This window comes from Protobothrops mucrosquamatus, unplaced genomic scaffold (genome assembly GCF_001527695.2).
Source record: "Protobothrops mucrosquamatus isolate PMUCROS unplaced genomic scaffold, P.Mucros_1.0 scaffold_149, whole genome shotgun sequence".
Lineage (NCBI taxonomy): Eukaryota > Metazoa > Chordata > Lepidosauria > Squamata > Viperidae > Protobothrops > Protobothrops mucrosquamatus.
Genome location: NW_015386225.1, coordinates 879,364 through 894,691, shown reverse-complemented (window position 1 = coordinate 894,691; position 15,328 = coordinate 879,364). Strand labels below are relative to the sequence as shown.

The 15,328-nt window shown below is 35.5% G+C and overlaps 1 protein-coding gene across 1 annotated transcript in view; it reads right to left on the bottom strand.

The window, feature by feature from the left end:
- Positions 1-269: 269 nt before the first annotated feature.
- EVA1C (eva-1 homolog C) overlaps positions 270-15,328 on the bottom strand; it is a 16,736-nt gene continuing 1,677 nt past the window's right edge. Inside the window, exons 2-8 of the mRNA XM_029284813.1 lie at positions 13,880-14,076; positions 10,574-10,697; positions 8,879-9,031; positions 5,313-5,456; positions 3,087-3,167; positions 1,783-1,872; positions 270-1,107 (exon numbers count right to left, since the gene is read on the bottom strand). Coding sequence (XP_029140646.1) covers positions 686-1,107; positions 1,783-1,872; positions 3,087-3,167; positions 5,313-5,456; positions 8,879-9,031; positions 10,574-10,697; positions 13,880-14,076 — 1,211 coding nt within the window. The 3' untranslated portion in view covers positions 270-685. The remainder of the gene's footprint in view (positions 1,108-1,782; positions 1,873-3,086; positions 3,168-5,312; positions 5,457-8,878; positions 9,032-10,573; positions 10,698-13,879; positions 14,077-15,328) is intronic.

Below are 15,328 nucleotides of genomic sequence, written 5' to 3'. Positions count from 1 at the left end.
AAATAAGGAAGCTGAAATAATGATCCATCATTCAGGTCTCAATTTTGGGATGATCAGGTCTCTCTGGGAGCTTTGCAACTTGAGTTGAGCAATTGGAAAAAAAAAATTGTATATATTTTCCCAAGGTCCAATTTTTACTTTAAACCCATCAGAATTTTTTTTTTTAAAAAAATCAAAAAGCGCCCCACCCCTGTTACATTTCATGTCACTATATGAACATATAGGGAAAGTTCAGACACTTCTAAATTTCATAAGTAGGAAGTGACATTTTTCCTCCTTTTGTTCTTCAAGCTTCCTGCAGATTGCAATAAAATATAGCACATTTTCAAGACAGGAATACATTTAGATTTGATTAGCTTGAACTAATGGAATATGTCTACAAGCTATTATGAAAAAAAAATCTGCATGGTGATCTTAGCTGTATCAACCTTACCTTTTATGCTCCAAAATTTAGTGCAAATATATGTAGTGCTGTTTTTTTAACATAGGTTCTAATTTTCAAACAATTATAAACCAGTTCAGAGGTAAAATAAATAGGATAAACTGAAGGCCAGCATTCAAAATATGTCAAACTAAAACCTGTTTTAAGGTATTTTAAATAATTATTTATATAGCTTTGTAATAATTATTACATTAAATTGCAGATGATCCTTCACAGAAGGTAGTTTAAGAAAAGAAGTGCATGTTATCCAAAACAAATGCACTGCTGTTCATTGATATAGAATGGGCTGAAGCTTCTGGTAGGAGATGCTTCCAAGCCACTGTTCATCCAGATTTCTTGCATGATCTGTTCTCGCCGCTCTATCCTCTCAGCCAATTCGGCTGCATCCAGGGCACAATAAGCTGTATATGAAGTCCTGCATAACCCTGTTAGTTCATCAGTAAAATCTGAAACAGAAGATTCCTCTCTCTCTTCCTCTTCCTCTTCTTCCTCATCTTCATTGTTTCCATCAGCCTTCTGATTTTCTAGCACCAGATGCTTTTTCATCCTCCGTAGCTTTAACACATCATCGCAGCAAGAAATGTGCATTACCAGAGCACAAAGTGTGAGCATTAGGCCAACACAAACACTAGACACAAACAAGAGAGCAGCTCTTTCAAGGTGATCTGAAATTAGAAACAAAAATCCCAGACTAGAGTCTTATGTAGGGATGGATGGGAGTAATAATAATTTGCTGTCATTTCTGAAAAGCCTAGACTTCTGAGACAATCTTTTAATATTTAAATCTACATAATCCATCAGACCTTGCTAACTTGTTTCTGGCCAGCAATATGGGAATGAAAATGAAGTACAATACCAACATTAAGAAAACTCTTAAGTCAAATATGATTTTAGGTGATGTAAGAGATGGATCTATTTGCAACGTTATGCAAATAGTTTACTATTTTCTTCTTCTGAGATTTTTTTCCCAATTTTGTTGCCTGCAACTCTGATATTTCCCAGTAGATTTCCACCCATGTTTTAAACAGATCCATTTCCCCCCATTTTTCAAGATCAGGAAGATGCTATTATTTAACTCAGCCAATAGCCACCAGTACCAGAAAAAATATGAATTATCTCTTCAAGGATTTTTCCTCTATGGAGTTTAGTAAAGCAAAATAATACTTTAAGCACCTTGTTAACTAGGAGATTATTCACAAAAGAATATAACAGAATAATTCAATGAAGTTTTAAATGACATAAATATTATGTATATTTAATATTTTATACTAATTCTGGAAAAATGTAATTGCTAGCAGTAATAGGATTTCTTATCAGAATACAAAGTACAAGTGTTCTACCTCTAATGTATGCAAATGTAGCCAAACTGCTGCTAATTATAATTCCTTCCTTCTTTGGAATTCTTGATTCTTTTGGATCAAAATTTATATCTGTATGAAAGAAAAAAAAGGTTCCTAAATTAGATTGTAATTGAACTAACTTTCCAAATTGAAAACGAAAGTGTTAAATGAATAATTTAAATATCCTACCACAAACAATTACCTTCTTTAACATCTCCATGTTTCCATGTTGTCTAATAACACATTTTATGAAGCTTTAAAGCAAAATTTATTTTAATTTTCTATTTTACTTTATTATCTAACACAACTCATAAATACAAGAGAATGTTTTTTAAGAAAAGATGTTTGTTGCCTGTTTTCCCTAGGAATTTTTAACACTGCTGATACCAGAAAATTAGTAAGAGGTTTCTTCACACTAAACATGCTCTAAGCCACGGGTGTCAAACTTGCCACATCACGTGACGTGTCACGACGTATCGCGACTCTTTTTGCATTGCCAGCAATGGGGTGGGCACAGCTTCAGTATGATGAAACTGGCACATGGGCCAGCAGTTTGACATCCTTGCTCTAAGCCAGTGATGACAAACCATTTAGAAACTGAGTGCTCAAACTGCAACCCAAAACGCATTTATGTATCATCGAGTGCCGGGTGGGTGTGGCCCATTGGTGGGTGTGGCCAATTGGGTGGGTGTGGCTGCGGTGGTAACGGCAGACTGGGTGGGACTAAAAAGTTCAATCAATCAATTCCAACTTTGCGAGATCTTTTTTTTCCCACAAGAAGTTGAAATTGATTGATTGAACCTTTTTTTTTTTTTGCACACAGCGGCAGAGGCCTAAAGCGAAAAGGTTTTATAAAACCCAACTGAAGGCTTAGGACTGGGGCGACGGCGTGCGTGCCCACAGAGAGGGCTCTGCGTGCCACCTGTGGCACGCGTGCCATAGGTTCGCCACCATGGCTTTAAGCTATGATTCCCACCAACTAGATATGCGAAGAATTATATCTTTAGTCAACTCCTAATAATAAAATGATGATTATTTTATTTACAAGTTCTACAATAAACTTTGTTTATGTGACAAATAACAAAGTCAATGAAGTCAATTGAGTCTTTAGTTTAGATTCAACTTCTTAGCTCTGTCCATTTCTTTGTCATCACTTTTTTTTGAGTGTTGCCTCTGCTACAGCATTCAAAATGAATTGAACATTGGTCCTTCAAGTATCATGAAGAGAGACCCCCTCCTCTTTTAGATAATTAAACCACTCAAATGTTTAAAAGCAAATGTCCATAACAAACAATTAAATTTACCATATTCAACTTCTTTTGGCTTCCAAGAGGGAGGGAGTATGGTAACCATTGGATCAACTGCTGCCAATATGAATCTGGGAACTGTAAAGTTGAAAATTAAAAATGTTATCTGGTGAGTTTAAAACATACGTCCTGCTCCACCTACAGACAATACTGGAAAGTTTGCTAGTAGCTTTTTCCCTTCATGCTTTACATTTGAGAGTTCAGTCAATCAAAAATATTTATAAAGAGAAGTCAACTTCTATACAAATATGTCACTTGCTGAATTGGGGGCTTTTATGCATTGCATTGCTGCTTCACTGCCAATCATAGACTAACTGAAAATATAGACATCTTATGAAATTGCTTCCTGGAATATGAGCCCTTTTTTTGCTTCAGCCATCATGATGGCCAGACCATCTATTATGCCTCCTAACTGATGGATTCCCTTGATTCACCTATTTTGGGGAAACAAGCACCAATGGTTCTTCTTTGTGGATGGGTCTTTGAGAACATGTGATAGGCCTCTCATTTGACCCTTCTTCTTTTGATTCCTATCTTACTGGACATGTTTTCATTGTGTCTATTAGTGGACAGTGAAAGAAACAAATTAATTTTTTCCTCTCACTTCAGCTAAGGATAAGCAGTACAATTCTTGTCAACTTCACTTTGTTAAAAAGAAAGAACCACCACTGCAGGAGAAGAAATAAATAGCTTGTAGGTAGAGAATGACATATATATTCTTGCCCTTAAGAAATGGTCAGTGGCCAAACATGGACTAAGAATGCTGGTTATACAGATTACCCTAGAGGCAAAACTAAGTGCTTCAGAAAAAAATTCATTACAAGAACTTTTGGTGGATCTTAGTTTTTGCTAAAATCATCATCATTATCATGGAATCAAGTCTTATAAAGCTACTTTAAAAAAAGATCCTGGAAACTAAGCACTACCATCAAGTCAAAATTAAATGTCATTTCTATTGGTATAGTAGTTTATAAAATGTATTAAGCCATTTTTCCAGATTAAACTATCGCAATTAGCTATTTATAAAACACATAACCAAACAATACGCTCAACCCAACAAAGCGACACACCTTGAAAGACCTAAAACAAGATCAGGACATTGTTATTTTACCGGCAGACAAAGGCCACTCAATGGTGGTGATGAACCACACAGACTATGAAATGAAGGCATTTGCTCTGCTCAATGATTCCTCAGCACACAGATGAGCAAAGACATCAGAGATGAGAACAATGGTCACCCAACTGAATTCTTATCTCAGCCAACTCAAACAAAACGACTGTATAACGGAGAAGGATTGGTGGAAAATGAGAGGAATGAGATTCTACGGACTCCCCAAGATAGGGAGTCACCCTCAGACCTATTGTAGCACTATGACACCCCTACATATAATCTGACTAAATGGCTGGTGAAAATGGGCTCCAGCACGTCTGAAAGCTCGGAAGACTAAACCTCTGGTCCCAGTGACCGACCCAGATTGGATCCTACAACGTTGTCCTGGAACATGTATATTTGCCTTCATTTAATAATTTAGTACATAAATAATAGTACATATGCGTTAATATTCAATTCAAAATATTAAACAGATTAAGAAATAACTAGTAAAAATAAAAAAATATATAAATATATGTTCCACAGGCACAGTTCACCAAATTAAGGATATGCTTAATCTGCTTTTTTCCAGTCTGTGAGATAGCACAATGTGCCAGCCTAAATTTAATCTCTACTCTGCCTTGTTAATGATGCTGCCTGCATCACACCTGCTTCATGACCTGCCAAAAATAACCCAGGACTTGCACAGACTGAATCTAATCCCTCACCCATCCCTAACACAGGTGCTGCAGAAGTGTAATCTTGTACAGTAGCAAGTTCAATAATCAACAGGCCAAATTCCACAAGGCCTTTTGACTATTACCTGACTACGTTCAAGGTTGATGATCATCCAAGAAGAATCTCCTCAACTGGATCCATCCAAGAAACATAATTAGATTTTTGCCAATGTGTTTTCAAGTCAAATTATATTAATCGTAAAAAAAAAATTTGCATTTCAATTATCATACTTATCTTAGATATTAAAATATGGGAATAATATGATTTTTACATATATGTGTGTGTGTGTGTGTGTGTGTGTGTGTGTGTGTGTGTGTGTGAGAGAGAGAGAGAGAGATGCCCAGGTTTTGAAATGTTGCAGTTTGTAAATTTTATGATTTTCATACTTTTCTTACCACATGCATAGCTGACATTGAGATATTTTTTCACCCCAGGCATGCATGGTCTTCCAAAGTTATGGCTGTTAGCAATAACTTTACACCTTTGTTTCCCATAGCACTTCTTTGACAAGACTTCTAAAGCTGAATAGGAAAAACAATCTAAAAGGAGAAAGAAATATGCACATATATACAAATATGAACAAAAATGATTTATTTGAAGAGATTACTGGTACGTGCTTGCAGAGATATAAATCTGTTGGTGCACGAATAACATTAACTCAGAAAGCTATATAGTAATTGCTTCTGATAAAGCCCAATGATGGCAAGGAAGGAGTGATCATTTGCATAATTCCCACAAATTTGTGGTTGGCTCTATGCAGAGATGGTATAAGAATATATGATCAAGCCAGTTATCACCCAACACACTGGAGAGACAAATAAGAAGAGGTTTTGCTGCGGATTGAATGCACAGACTGAATTAGGGTAAGCCAATTCAGAGCAGCTAAACTTAATTATTAAATACAACAACAGCCCCAACGTAGCCAACTGATTGAAATGTGGCAAAAAAATAAAAATAAATAAAAATAAAGCCAAAACAAGCTCTAACACTCCAAGGTCAATCTTAGGGTCAGAAGAGGAATTTATAGATTCTCTGGAGCAAATATAGCACGCCTGATTTAGAATCATCTAGTTTAAGAACGGAATCATTGCACCTTGGAATTTTCATTCTGATTTTCAATACTTATTTGCATTCATAAGGCAGCTTACAGTAACTAAGAAAATATAACACTAAAATAAAAATAAAAGGTAGTAGAAAACAAAATATCAAAACCACAAAATGCAGATTAAAATTCTAGACATTTTCCTAAACTAAAATAGAATTAATATATTATTCTAATTAATTTAAAATGAAAACATATTTCATTATTGATATATACATGTATGCATGTGCATACATATTACTGTTTATTGCTGGAGAAAAAATACCAATGGATTCTCTATTATTTTTGCTTTAGATCTTTGCTTTATCAATATAAGCATTAAGGCAATGTGTGCCAGTAATTTACTTTAGTTAATAAAGGGGAAAAATGCTTTCAGATATGTGACAATGACACTCCTCTCCTTCTTCTGCTCCATATAAATAAACACACAGAATTATAAAAGCAAAATTGAGGTTTTGCTCTGGAAGATTGAGGAATAGCTTGGAAGATGTATAAATAATTATTTCGAAAGAAGGAGATAAAACTTTAAATTTAGATGCATGTAGATGTGCACTATTGATTCAGATGGTACTTACAGGGACGGGACTGCATATACTGTACATTGGGATACTTCCACACTGTCCTGAAAATGCAAAATATCTCCCTTTTATGCATCTTAAAATGTTGGATTTCCCTGCCTGAAATGAGTAGGCTGCATGTAATTTAGATGAATTCTCCTTTGTTAAGATTGCGATTTCCAATATGATCAAATAATATCCAAATGTAGTGAATTGGTTTAGGATAAGAAATGTACATGCCACGTTTTAAAAACAAAATCAAAGCAGTCCCATTTAAGTTGAAGATAAAGGATGGGAATTACAAACAAAAACAAAAAACTGTGTTTCATGATCACCTCTGGAGGAAGAATACAGTTCATTCTAAACCCTTGCAATCCTTGCCCATCTTTTGCGGTTAGTGGTTAGCAACCAGACAGATGCCAAATAATGCTGATGGATTTTATTTGGTGCACATTTATTCAGCTGGAAATGAAAAGAAGCAACCATCAAAGCAGTTTTGAAGCTAGTAGTAAAACATCAGTCCTGGTCTGAGCTGCTATTTAATAGTCCAGCATCTGTTGTTTTCAAGGGAAAGATCCTTTAAGTCACCAATTAGTTGGGTTTTAGATGGGTTTTGACATGCAAATTATCCAGAGTTGTTGAAGCCATAAATTGCACACAGTTTAATAAAACTGGCAAGTCTTCTTTTCTCTATTGAAAGCCTCTTCTTTTTTCAAGTTCTGGTGTCTCATCTCTACTATACAAAAGCTATCTATTCAGTGGAATAACTACAGCCAATTATAGTGAAATTCAGGCTCCTTGGTACTCCAATGTGTATATTAGTGACCGTATAATACTGGAAGGATATGTGTCAGAAAGAAATATGATCTCAATTATGTTTGGTAAATAGCAGAGTATTAATCAAAGTTCTAAATACTATGGGGTGGGAACAGGAAGGGTAGGAATGTGGCATGTAGATTCTGGTGCAAATTACCTTCTGCTTTCATTCAGAGCAATTTGCTTTGGGAGTTAATTTCTAGGACTAGCAATGGCTTCAGGGAAATTATTTTTAATTGGAATCGCAACAGTGGGAAGAGGTAACACCTCCCTCTGCATGCTAATAGAGATTATTCTGTTCCGCTAGATATATATGTAGAAAAGCTATGTTAGAAACAATAAAAGAAACCACATATTTAATATTATATATCATTTCACCATGAATGTGACCCTTTCATTAAAGTATGTATTGTATAACTTTTTTCCAAGCATGCTAACTACAGTATGGTTTATGAGCATACGTTGTCTTAAAATTTTAGCCAGACTCTTTCAGGTAAATTTATCTTGAGCAATATATTGTCTTTCAACTGCTATGTTGCCTATTAATTGATTATTAGGAATCTGAAGGCAAACAATTGGTTTGAAATTATACTAAGGGCTAAACTGGAACTGGTTAAATTTCCTAGTTTAACCAATCCAAAATACTGGGCAGACTGACAGATGTAGCAGATCAGTTACTTATATAGATCATTAAGTTAAATAAATCAATTTATGATTTGTCTTGTTCTTCTTTGTGCTAACATGGAATTCCATTATTAGTTTTAATCATGTTTAAAGAGATATGTTTGTATTACTTGTGTCAATTTGTTCAATCCATCAGTACATTGAGTACACTCAAGTCTTATATTCTTTTTTGAGTTTGATGTGATCATCATAGTTTTAACCAACCAACCCCCAACAACATCTGGCTCTCTTTGGTAAAAAGGGATCTCCCTGATGAGCAAAGACACATGGTGTGTTTGCTTATCTCCTTATGCAGGAGTTTATGCTGAATTTATGGCAACCATGTGAAGCCAAACTCAGAAACCAGTGTTATCGTTTCCACTCGGTTAATCAAATCCTTCCATTTTAGAGGGGGATTTGAAGGAAGGATCAGTAAGAAAGTGAGTATTGTTATGCTTTATAATATAACTCCAAGTCTTATCATCTACTATTAATTTAGAATTATTTCCCTTTAATTATTTTTAACCATTTACACCATTTGGTAACATAGAAGCAGAAGCAGAGAGGAATGCATGAAAAAGCAACATGGAAGAAACACGACTATAAGGAAGCCATAATTGTCTTTCCCAGGTAAATTTTACGTCATACCCTCACAGTTGCTCAGTTTCAAGAATTTTGAATTGGGAAACAATTACAAGTATTCAACTCCCATGCTAATGGGAGTCAGGAAAGGCAAATCATTTTTTTCCTATGGAATAAAAACAAAAGTTGTAATACTTAAATTCTGGAATAAAGAGTTCTCACTTAAACTTTGTCAGCCTACCATATTGGGGAAGGTGATTCATTTTTGTTGAACAGAAGTGCATCTCGTGGGCAGACCTGCCATAAGAGGCTGAGTAGATGTTAAGAAATTTTGATTCATGACAGTGTAGTTTCAGTTCTTCATTTTCACACACTGATCTAGTTTTATATTCACCTGAAAAAGAAAGGGATAAAAAAGCAACATTGAGAGATAACTGGGCTCTTGGATAAGCGAAAAGAACATTCTGTGCAGGTTCTGTTGCCACTTGTGTATGCAATGGAGATAAATGGTGAAAGAATCACATACTTACTGAGAGATCCAGCTAAGACAATAATAGTTCTAAACAGGGGTTTGTTAACTCCATTCTATACCACTGAGCAATACTGAGTGCCATATTACTTTTCTTTGGTAAAAAGATAGAATGGAAATCAAATAAGATTAAGAACAATCCCTATCCTGTTGGAGAATTATGGCAGATGATTTAAACATTCATAATTATTGATACTCTTCACCATGTGTTATATACCCTGTGTATTTTTTTTGATAACCAGTTGTACCCCATTGGACTAGACAAAATAGGGCAAGAGATTTCTTTGGCCATATTCCAAACTAATCCCTTAGTACAGAATAGGGACCTTAAGGGTGAGAGAGGATTCACTCCCAGTGACTCTGGGTGCTGATAGGCAAATTGTTGTCTCTGGGCTGCATGTACCACTAAGTTCTTTTTTGTTCCCCAGCATCTATTGGGGAACAACAACAAAAACACCAACTACAGAGACTTTACCCAGCATTTCTCACCAGACACTTAAAAAGAAAAAAAAGAGTTAAAATTTAAAGGAATGTCAACAACAGCTCTAACGGGTCTTCCCAGCTCCATAAATTACTGCATTGAGCCAATGATGCTGCATGGTAACGGTGGTTGGATACACCATCACTTTTCTATTACTTCTTTTGTTTTTTTCTTATACTATCCACTCAAACAAAACCAAGGAGAAATGTAGTTAAAACAGCTCAGGTTGTAAAGATGAATCCACAGACATCTGTGATAATTCTATAATTTTTACTTTGGAATAGTTTCTGGCCCAAGACTGCTGGTTGTTTCTGGATAATATCGAAAAATATTTTCCAGGCATTTCTGATAATACTCTTGTATATATGTGAATATATTTGAAAAGCAGCTACAAGAAGCTTTGGGGCTCTGTAGAATCTTTATATATATTATCTAGCATTAACACATGTACATGTGTGTACATGAATAGGGAAGAATAATGCACTCAAGAATATCCAAAGATTTTACACAGTAATTTGATTGGTCTTGCACACCATGCAAGCTAGACTTTCTATAAACATAGTTTACTTAATAAACTACAATCCACGTAACATGCAAAGCCATTAACTATAATTTTTACATTATCAGCTACTATCTTTACAGACAGGCAGTGCTTCCTGCTCTGGGCGCCTTCCTATTATATCGACTCCAGTACCAAGAATTCTCATCAAAGTTCATCCTGGTTAGGGAAATTCACTAATTTACAAGATGCCCACATTGGGAAGGGTAAGCACAACAAACATTTTTACATGTGATTGCAATGTTTGAATTTAGCCAGGTCAGGGCTTTGCAGAATTCCATGCGAGGATTTTTGTGCTGTTATTACAATTTAAACTGAAAGAAACATACATAAAAAATGGTGTTTGACCATTCTGCAAATCACTTACTAGGTCGGCACTTAAAGGAGACTAGGAGGTATTTAGTGACTCCTGGACATAACTCAGATCCAAAAAGTCGACTATTAACAAGGAGTTGGCAGTCTCTCAGGTCCTGGCATTCATCGAATACTTTCTAAAATAATGACCAAAAATAAGTCTTAAAAAACAGTTTAAATAACTATACAACAATGCAAATCCTGACAATTTAAGATCTATCGTGTCAAACATTACCCACTGATTAACAGTAATAAATTTATCTATCAGAGTACTAAAATAAGATTTCCAAAGCAAATTATGTGAAATAATATTAACACATTACCAGAGATGTTACTGTTCTAAAGAGTAAAACTTAAATATGAGAAGCCTAGATTCAAATCTCCACTACAGGTTGTTTCATGAACACTGGAAAAACAAGAAGTTGTAGTAATGTCAGAGTTCCATTTCAGAAACTGTCATGAGCGAAGCAATCTGAAGATCTACAATTCAATGAACTTGAAATACATAATTAACATTATGATGGTAAATTACTTTTGAAATTACCATTTTTAATTCTCCCCAATCCCACTAAATGAAGACAAGTTCAGCTACCAGTAAATGAAATTTATACAAAGCATAACGCATTTCTGTCATACTTGGCTATCTTAAATTAACTTCTAATGAAGGGCTATTTAAGGCTATAAATATTTATATACTGTGGCTTTACTGCCATTATTAGCACTAAGAAGCAAAGTGCTTTTAACCACTTTCCTCAAATTTCTGGAAGTAAATACCTGGAGCCAATATGTTTAAAATGGGCAAGAGGTGATAATTTTCATGCAAACAAATAAAAGAGAACTGAGAAAACAACACGTAGAAGAGAATTAAAAGAAAGGTCCATAGAACTACAATATAGTGACAAGTACTATCTAATAATCTCATATTCTATCTAATACTCCCATAGTCTACCTAATAATCTCATATTCTATCAATTCAATATAATTTCAATACAATTCTATCTACTGGAATTTACTGTAAGTAGGGGAAAACTGTTTAACTCCCTGGAGCTCTTGTTGCAGAAAACAACTAATTTTTAGGAGAAAAATATATTGAAACTGTAATGAAAGTCCTAACAACCAACCAATCCAGGAATAACATATACAGGCAGTCCTCGACTTACAACCACAATTAAGCCCAGAATTTATGTTGCTAAGTGAGAAATTTGTTAAGTGAGTTTTGCCCCATTTTACCACTTCTCTTGCCACAAGGTTGTTAAGTGAATCTGGCTCCCCCACTGGCTTTGCTTGTCAGAAGGTCGCAAAAGATGGTCACATGACCCCAGACCAGGGGTGGGATTCAGCTGGTTCGCACCTCTGCGGCAGAACCAGTAGCTAATTTTTTGTTGCCCAGGCCCAAAATGGACTTCCGGAAGCGGCATCCACACAGAGAAACTATTGTTCACATATTTGAATCCCACCACTGCCTGGGACACTGCAACCGTCATAAATATGAACCAGTTGTCAAGCATCCGCATGTAAATCAAGCAACCACGTGGGAGGCTACAACAGTCGTAAGTGACATATAAACTATCTACAACCACAAAAAATGTTGGAGATTTCTGCTTAGCAGTAAGAACAGAATATCTTTATGATGGTTCAAGTACTGCTTACTGAATTCAGAGTGCCCATTATTACTAAAGCAAAATAAATGCAATTAACTATAATAGTAATCCTATATAAATCATCAGGACTTTGTGTTCATGTTCTTCAACTTTTATACTCAAATCTAGTTTACAACTAAGGTGTTATACTTCTTTTCTTTTGAAAACCATCAAAATAGTACTAACACAAACATAGATTGCAGGAAGGCTGGTTTACCTGCCTATAGTAGAATAATACTCCCTAACAAAAGAGTATATAATTTTATTCCCTTTTGCTGAATGAATCCTAGATGTGATTATATCCTTTCATATTGTACCTCCCAACTTTTTTAAACAAAAAAATACTAAACTAGAATAATGCTCAAATATCTTATTATTTTTCCATTATTATAGCAGGATGAAATGCAGGGAAAAAAGCAGAACCAAAATCAATGACTTTGCTTCTAAACTCAGTCTGGAATATGAAGCCTCAGCCTACAATCCCATCTGCTTTGTCTTCTTACAGTTCAATGAAATGTATTTACAGGCATTGAATGAATACAATGGGAGCCGATGTATAAATATCATGCCAATTAGGAGGATTAAAGATCCTACCATGTAGGGTACATTCATGTCTGACCACTTTTTTGACATGATTTCTATTCAGGAAAAGACTTTCCTATTCTTTATATTGCTATTTCTAAGTTGTTCTATTAAGGAAATAATTCTTGCCTTAAAAGGGGGCAGCATTAGCAATATTCCCCAAAACCTTAAGTATAATTAGCCTATATATGATTAAGTGACTGGGCTGTAGCATTATTATGGTATTATTATAAAAATGCTCTACAATTATATTTTCGTTTCTCCAAGAAGGCAGTCAAAAATGCCAAAAATGAGAAATCAGAAATTCTCTATACTAGATCCTCTGAATTGTTAGCCTAGTACTACGTAGTCTTGCTATGAAATTTGCTGGTAGATATTTCAATGTACTTATTATTGGTAGTATTCCTTTATCTTATCAATACTATGCTATACATTCTGTGGCTGATTGAAAATTTGGAGCCAGAATTTTTCAGTTGGCAACATAGATTTAAGTCTTTCAGGAAACTCCACTGACCTAAAGTAATGCCAAGACCATTCTGACAAAACTTGTGGATTGGCACAAATTAACACTGGACCATTGGCCATGAATCTTAATAGACATTCACATTGTTGGGTGGTCTTTTGTCCCAATCTGCTTGGCAAGAGACGAACTCAGACAGCTCATTCAGCAACTAGGTCTGTGACAACTCCTCCCCCCCCCAAACTGGATTACTCTTAGGATGATGAGATCCCGCTCCAATGCGTTCTTGAATAGCGTGTGCCACTGTACTTAACTACAGTCAAACTTCAACCAGTTTCATTTAAAAAGTTACGTAATTTAAAATGACAATCTCATTTTATATTTTTTGAACAATCAAATATCAGCTTTACAACTGCTCAGATTTACTCTCTGTATTAATATGAAAAAAGTGTTTGTTCTGAAGGGATAAAATTGTGAAGAAAGGTTATCCGATAAAGTCTCATAATAAATAATACAAATCCTCCTGCATGTTTCAGATATAGCGTGCTGAAACTTTATTCATTTCATTTTTAATCTATTGTAAGTAATCTAAAAGACTTCTGATTTGTTTAAAATGCTACATTATAGTATTTTATACCTGCAAGGTAGTAGATGCCACACAGTTTAGTGCCTCTTTCACCATGACTTCAGGTTGCTGTGCACTACACAAGTGGTAAGCTTGCCCATAATATGCAGATTGGACACTTATTGTTGAATGCCGAGGACACCGGAGACTCAAATGATCACCGTCACAGGCATAAACGGTATGGTTTCGCAGGAGTTTGGTTAGGTAACCTAAAAAATATTTAACTTGTGTTACATTTAGTGAAGCAATATTCTTTTCTCCTCTAAATTTGAATTAAAAATGATCAATAGCTTTTTAGCTTGATTAATAGTTTGGGATGTTAGGAAAGGTCCACTTATCTTTAAATTGAAACAAATCAAGGCCAGAAGAAAATGTGCTGCTCCTGTTGCTAATCCCTGTTCTCTTCAACTATGTCATTTTCAAATCCTAGTCAACAATGTTTCTGCATAGTACTCAAGAGGAGAGAAGTTGTCCTTTTTATGATTGTGTACATGACTAGGTCACTAACAGTGGGAGAAATGAACTCATTAACTGCCCAGCTACTATTCCACAAAAGTGGAAGTGATTGAAAGTCACAAATGTAGAGGAAACTGATAAACACAAATACATCTCATCTGCTGTCTTTCCTCTAACTTGCTGGAAACCTGGGGAGATTGTGCCAAAAAGAGAAAGGGGGAGAAAATATAATGTTTTAATCAGGACCTCAAGAACGAAAATTCTAATGGAAAAGGCAAAGGGCTGAGATGGAGATTGGCTAGTGAACAGAAGAGATAGCATGCCCAAATCTTCTTATACACTCAAATCTTATCACAATCACAAAGCAACTACAATCATTATTTGCTCACTTGTCCCTTTTTTTAGCTAAAAGATGAAGGATAAAGAGGCAGAGGTAACCGCTTAAGCTCAGTATAGAGTTGCCTATATTGGAACGGAACAGAACAGAACAGGTGAAACCAGTTTTGTCTGCTATTCAGAGTGAGCAAAAGATAGGAGGTAGGAGTACTGTAGACAGAGCCTTCTTTTCTAAATCCCACTTCAAGGAGGAAGCAGGGAAAGTTATAGAGAAGTGGAGTTCAGAAAAGAAAGAAATGAAACTAGAAGAGGGGCAAAGATTTCAGGGACTTCTTGGCTGGAAGATTGCCTGCCCCTTGCTTATTTTCTAGCAGCTACTGTAGTGAAGAGGAAAAGAAAACAAATGACTATTTGCAGAGCTTTTTTTCTCATAGAATGTCCAGAACGGAGTTCCGGCATCTTTTTTGGATGGAACCTTGTAGGGTAGGCAAGGCAGGTTGTATGACATGTGTGAGTTCCGGCACTTTTTTTTTTTTTGCTTCATGTTGCTTTTCTTGCTTGTGCTCTTCTTCTGCAAAGATGTGTTGTGCTTATGTGTAATCACAGCCTTTGAGGACTGCAAGTAGCATCTCCACAGGACACTGGAGAATGTGGGCCTACATCTATGTT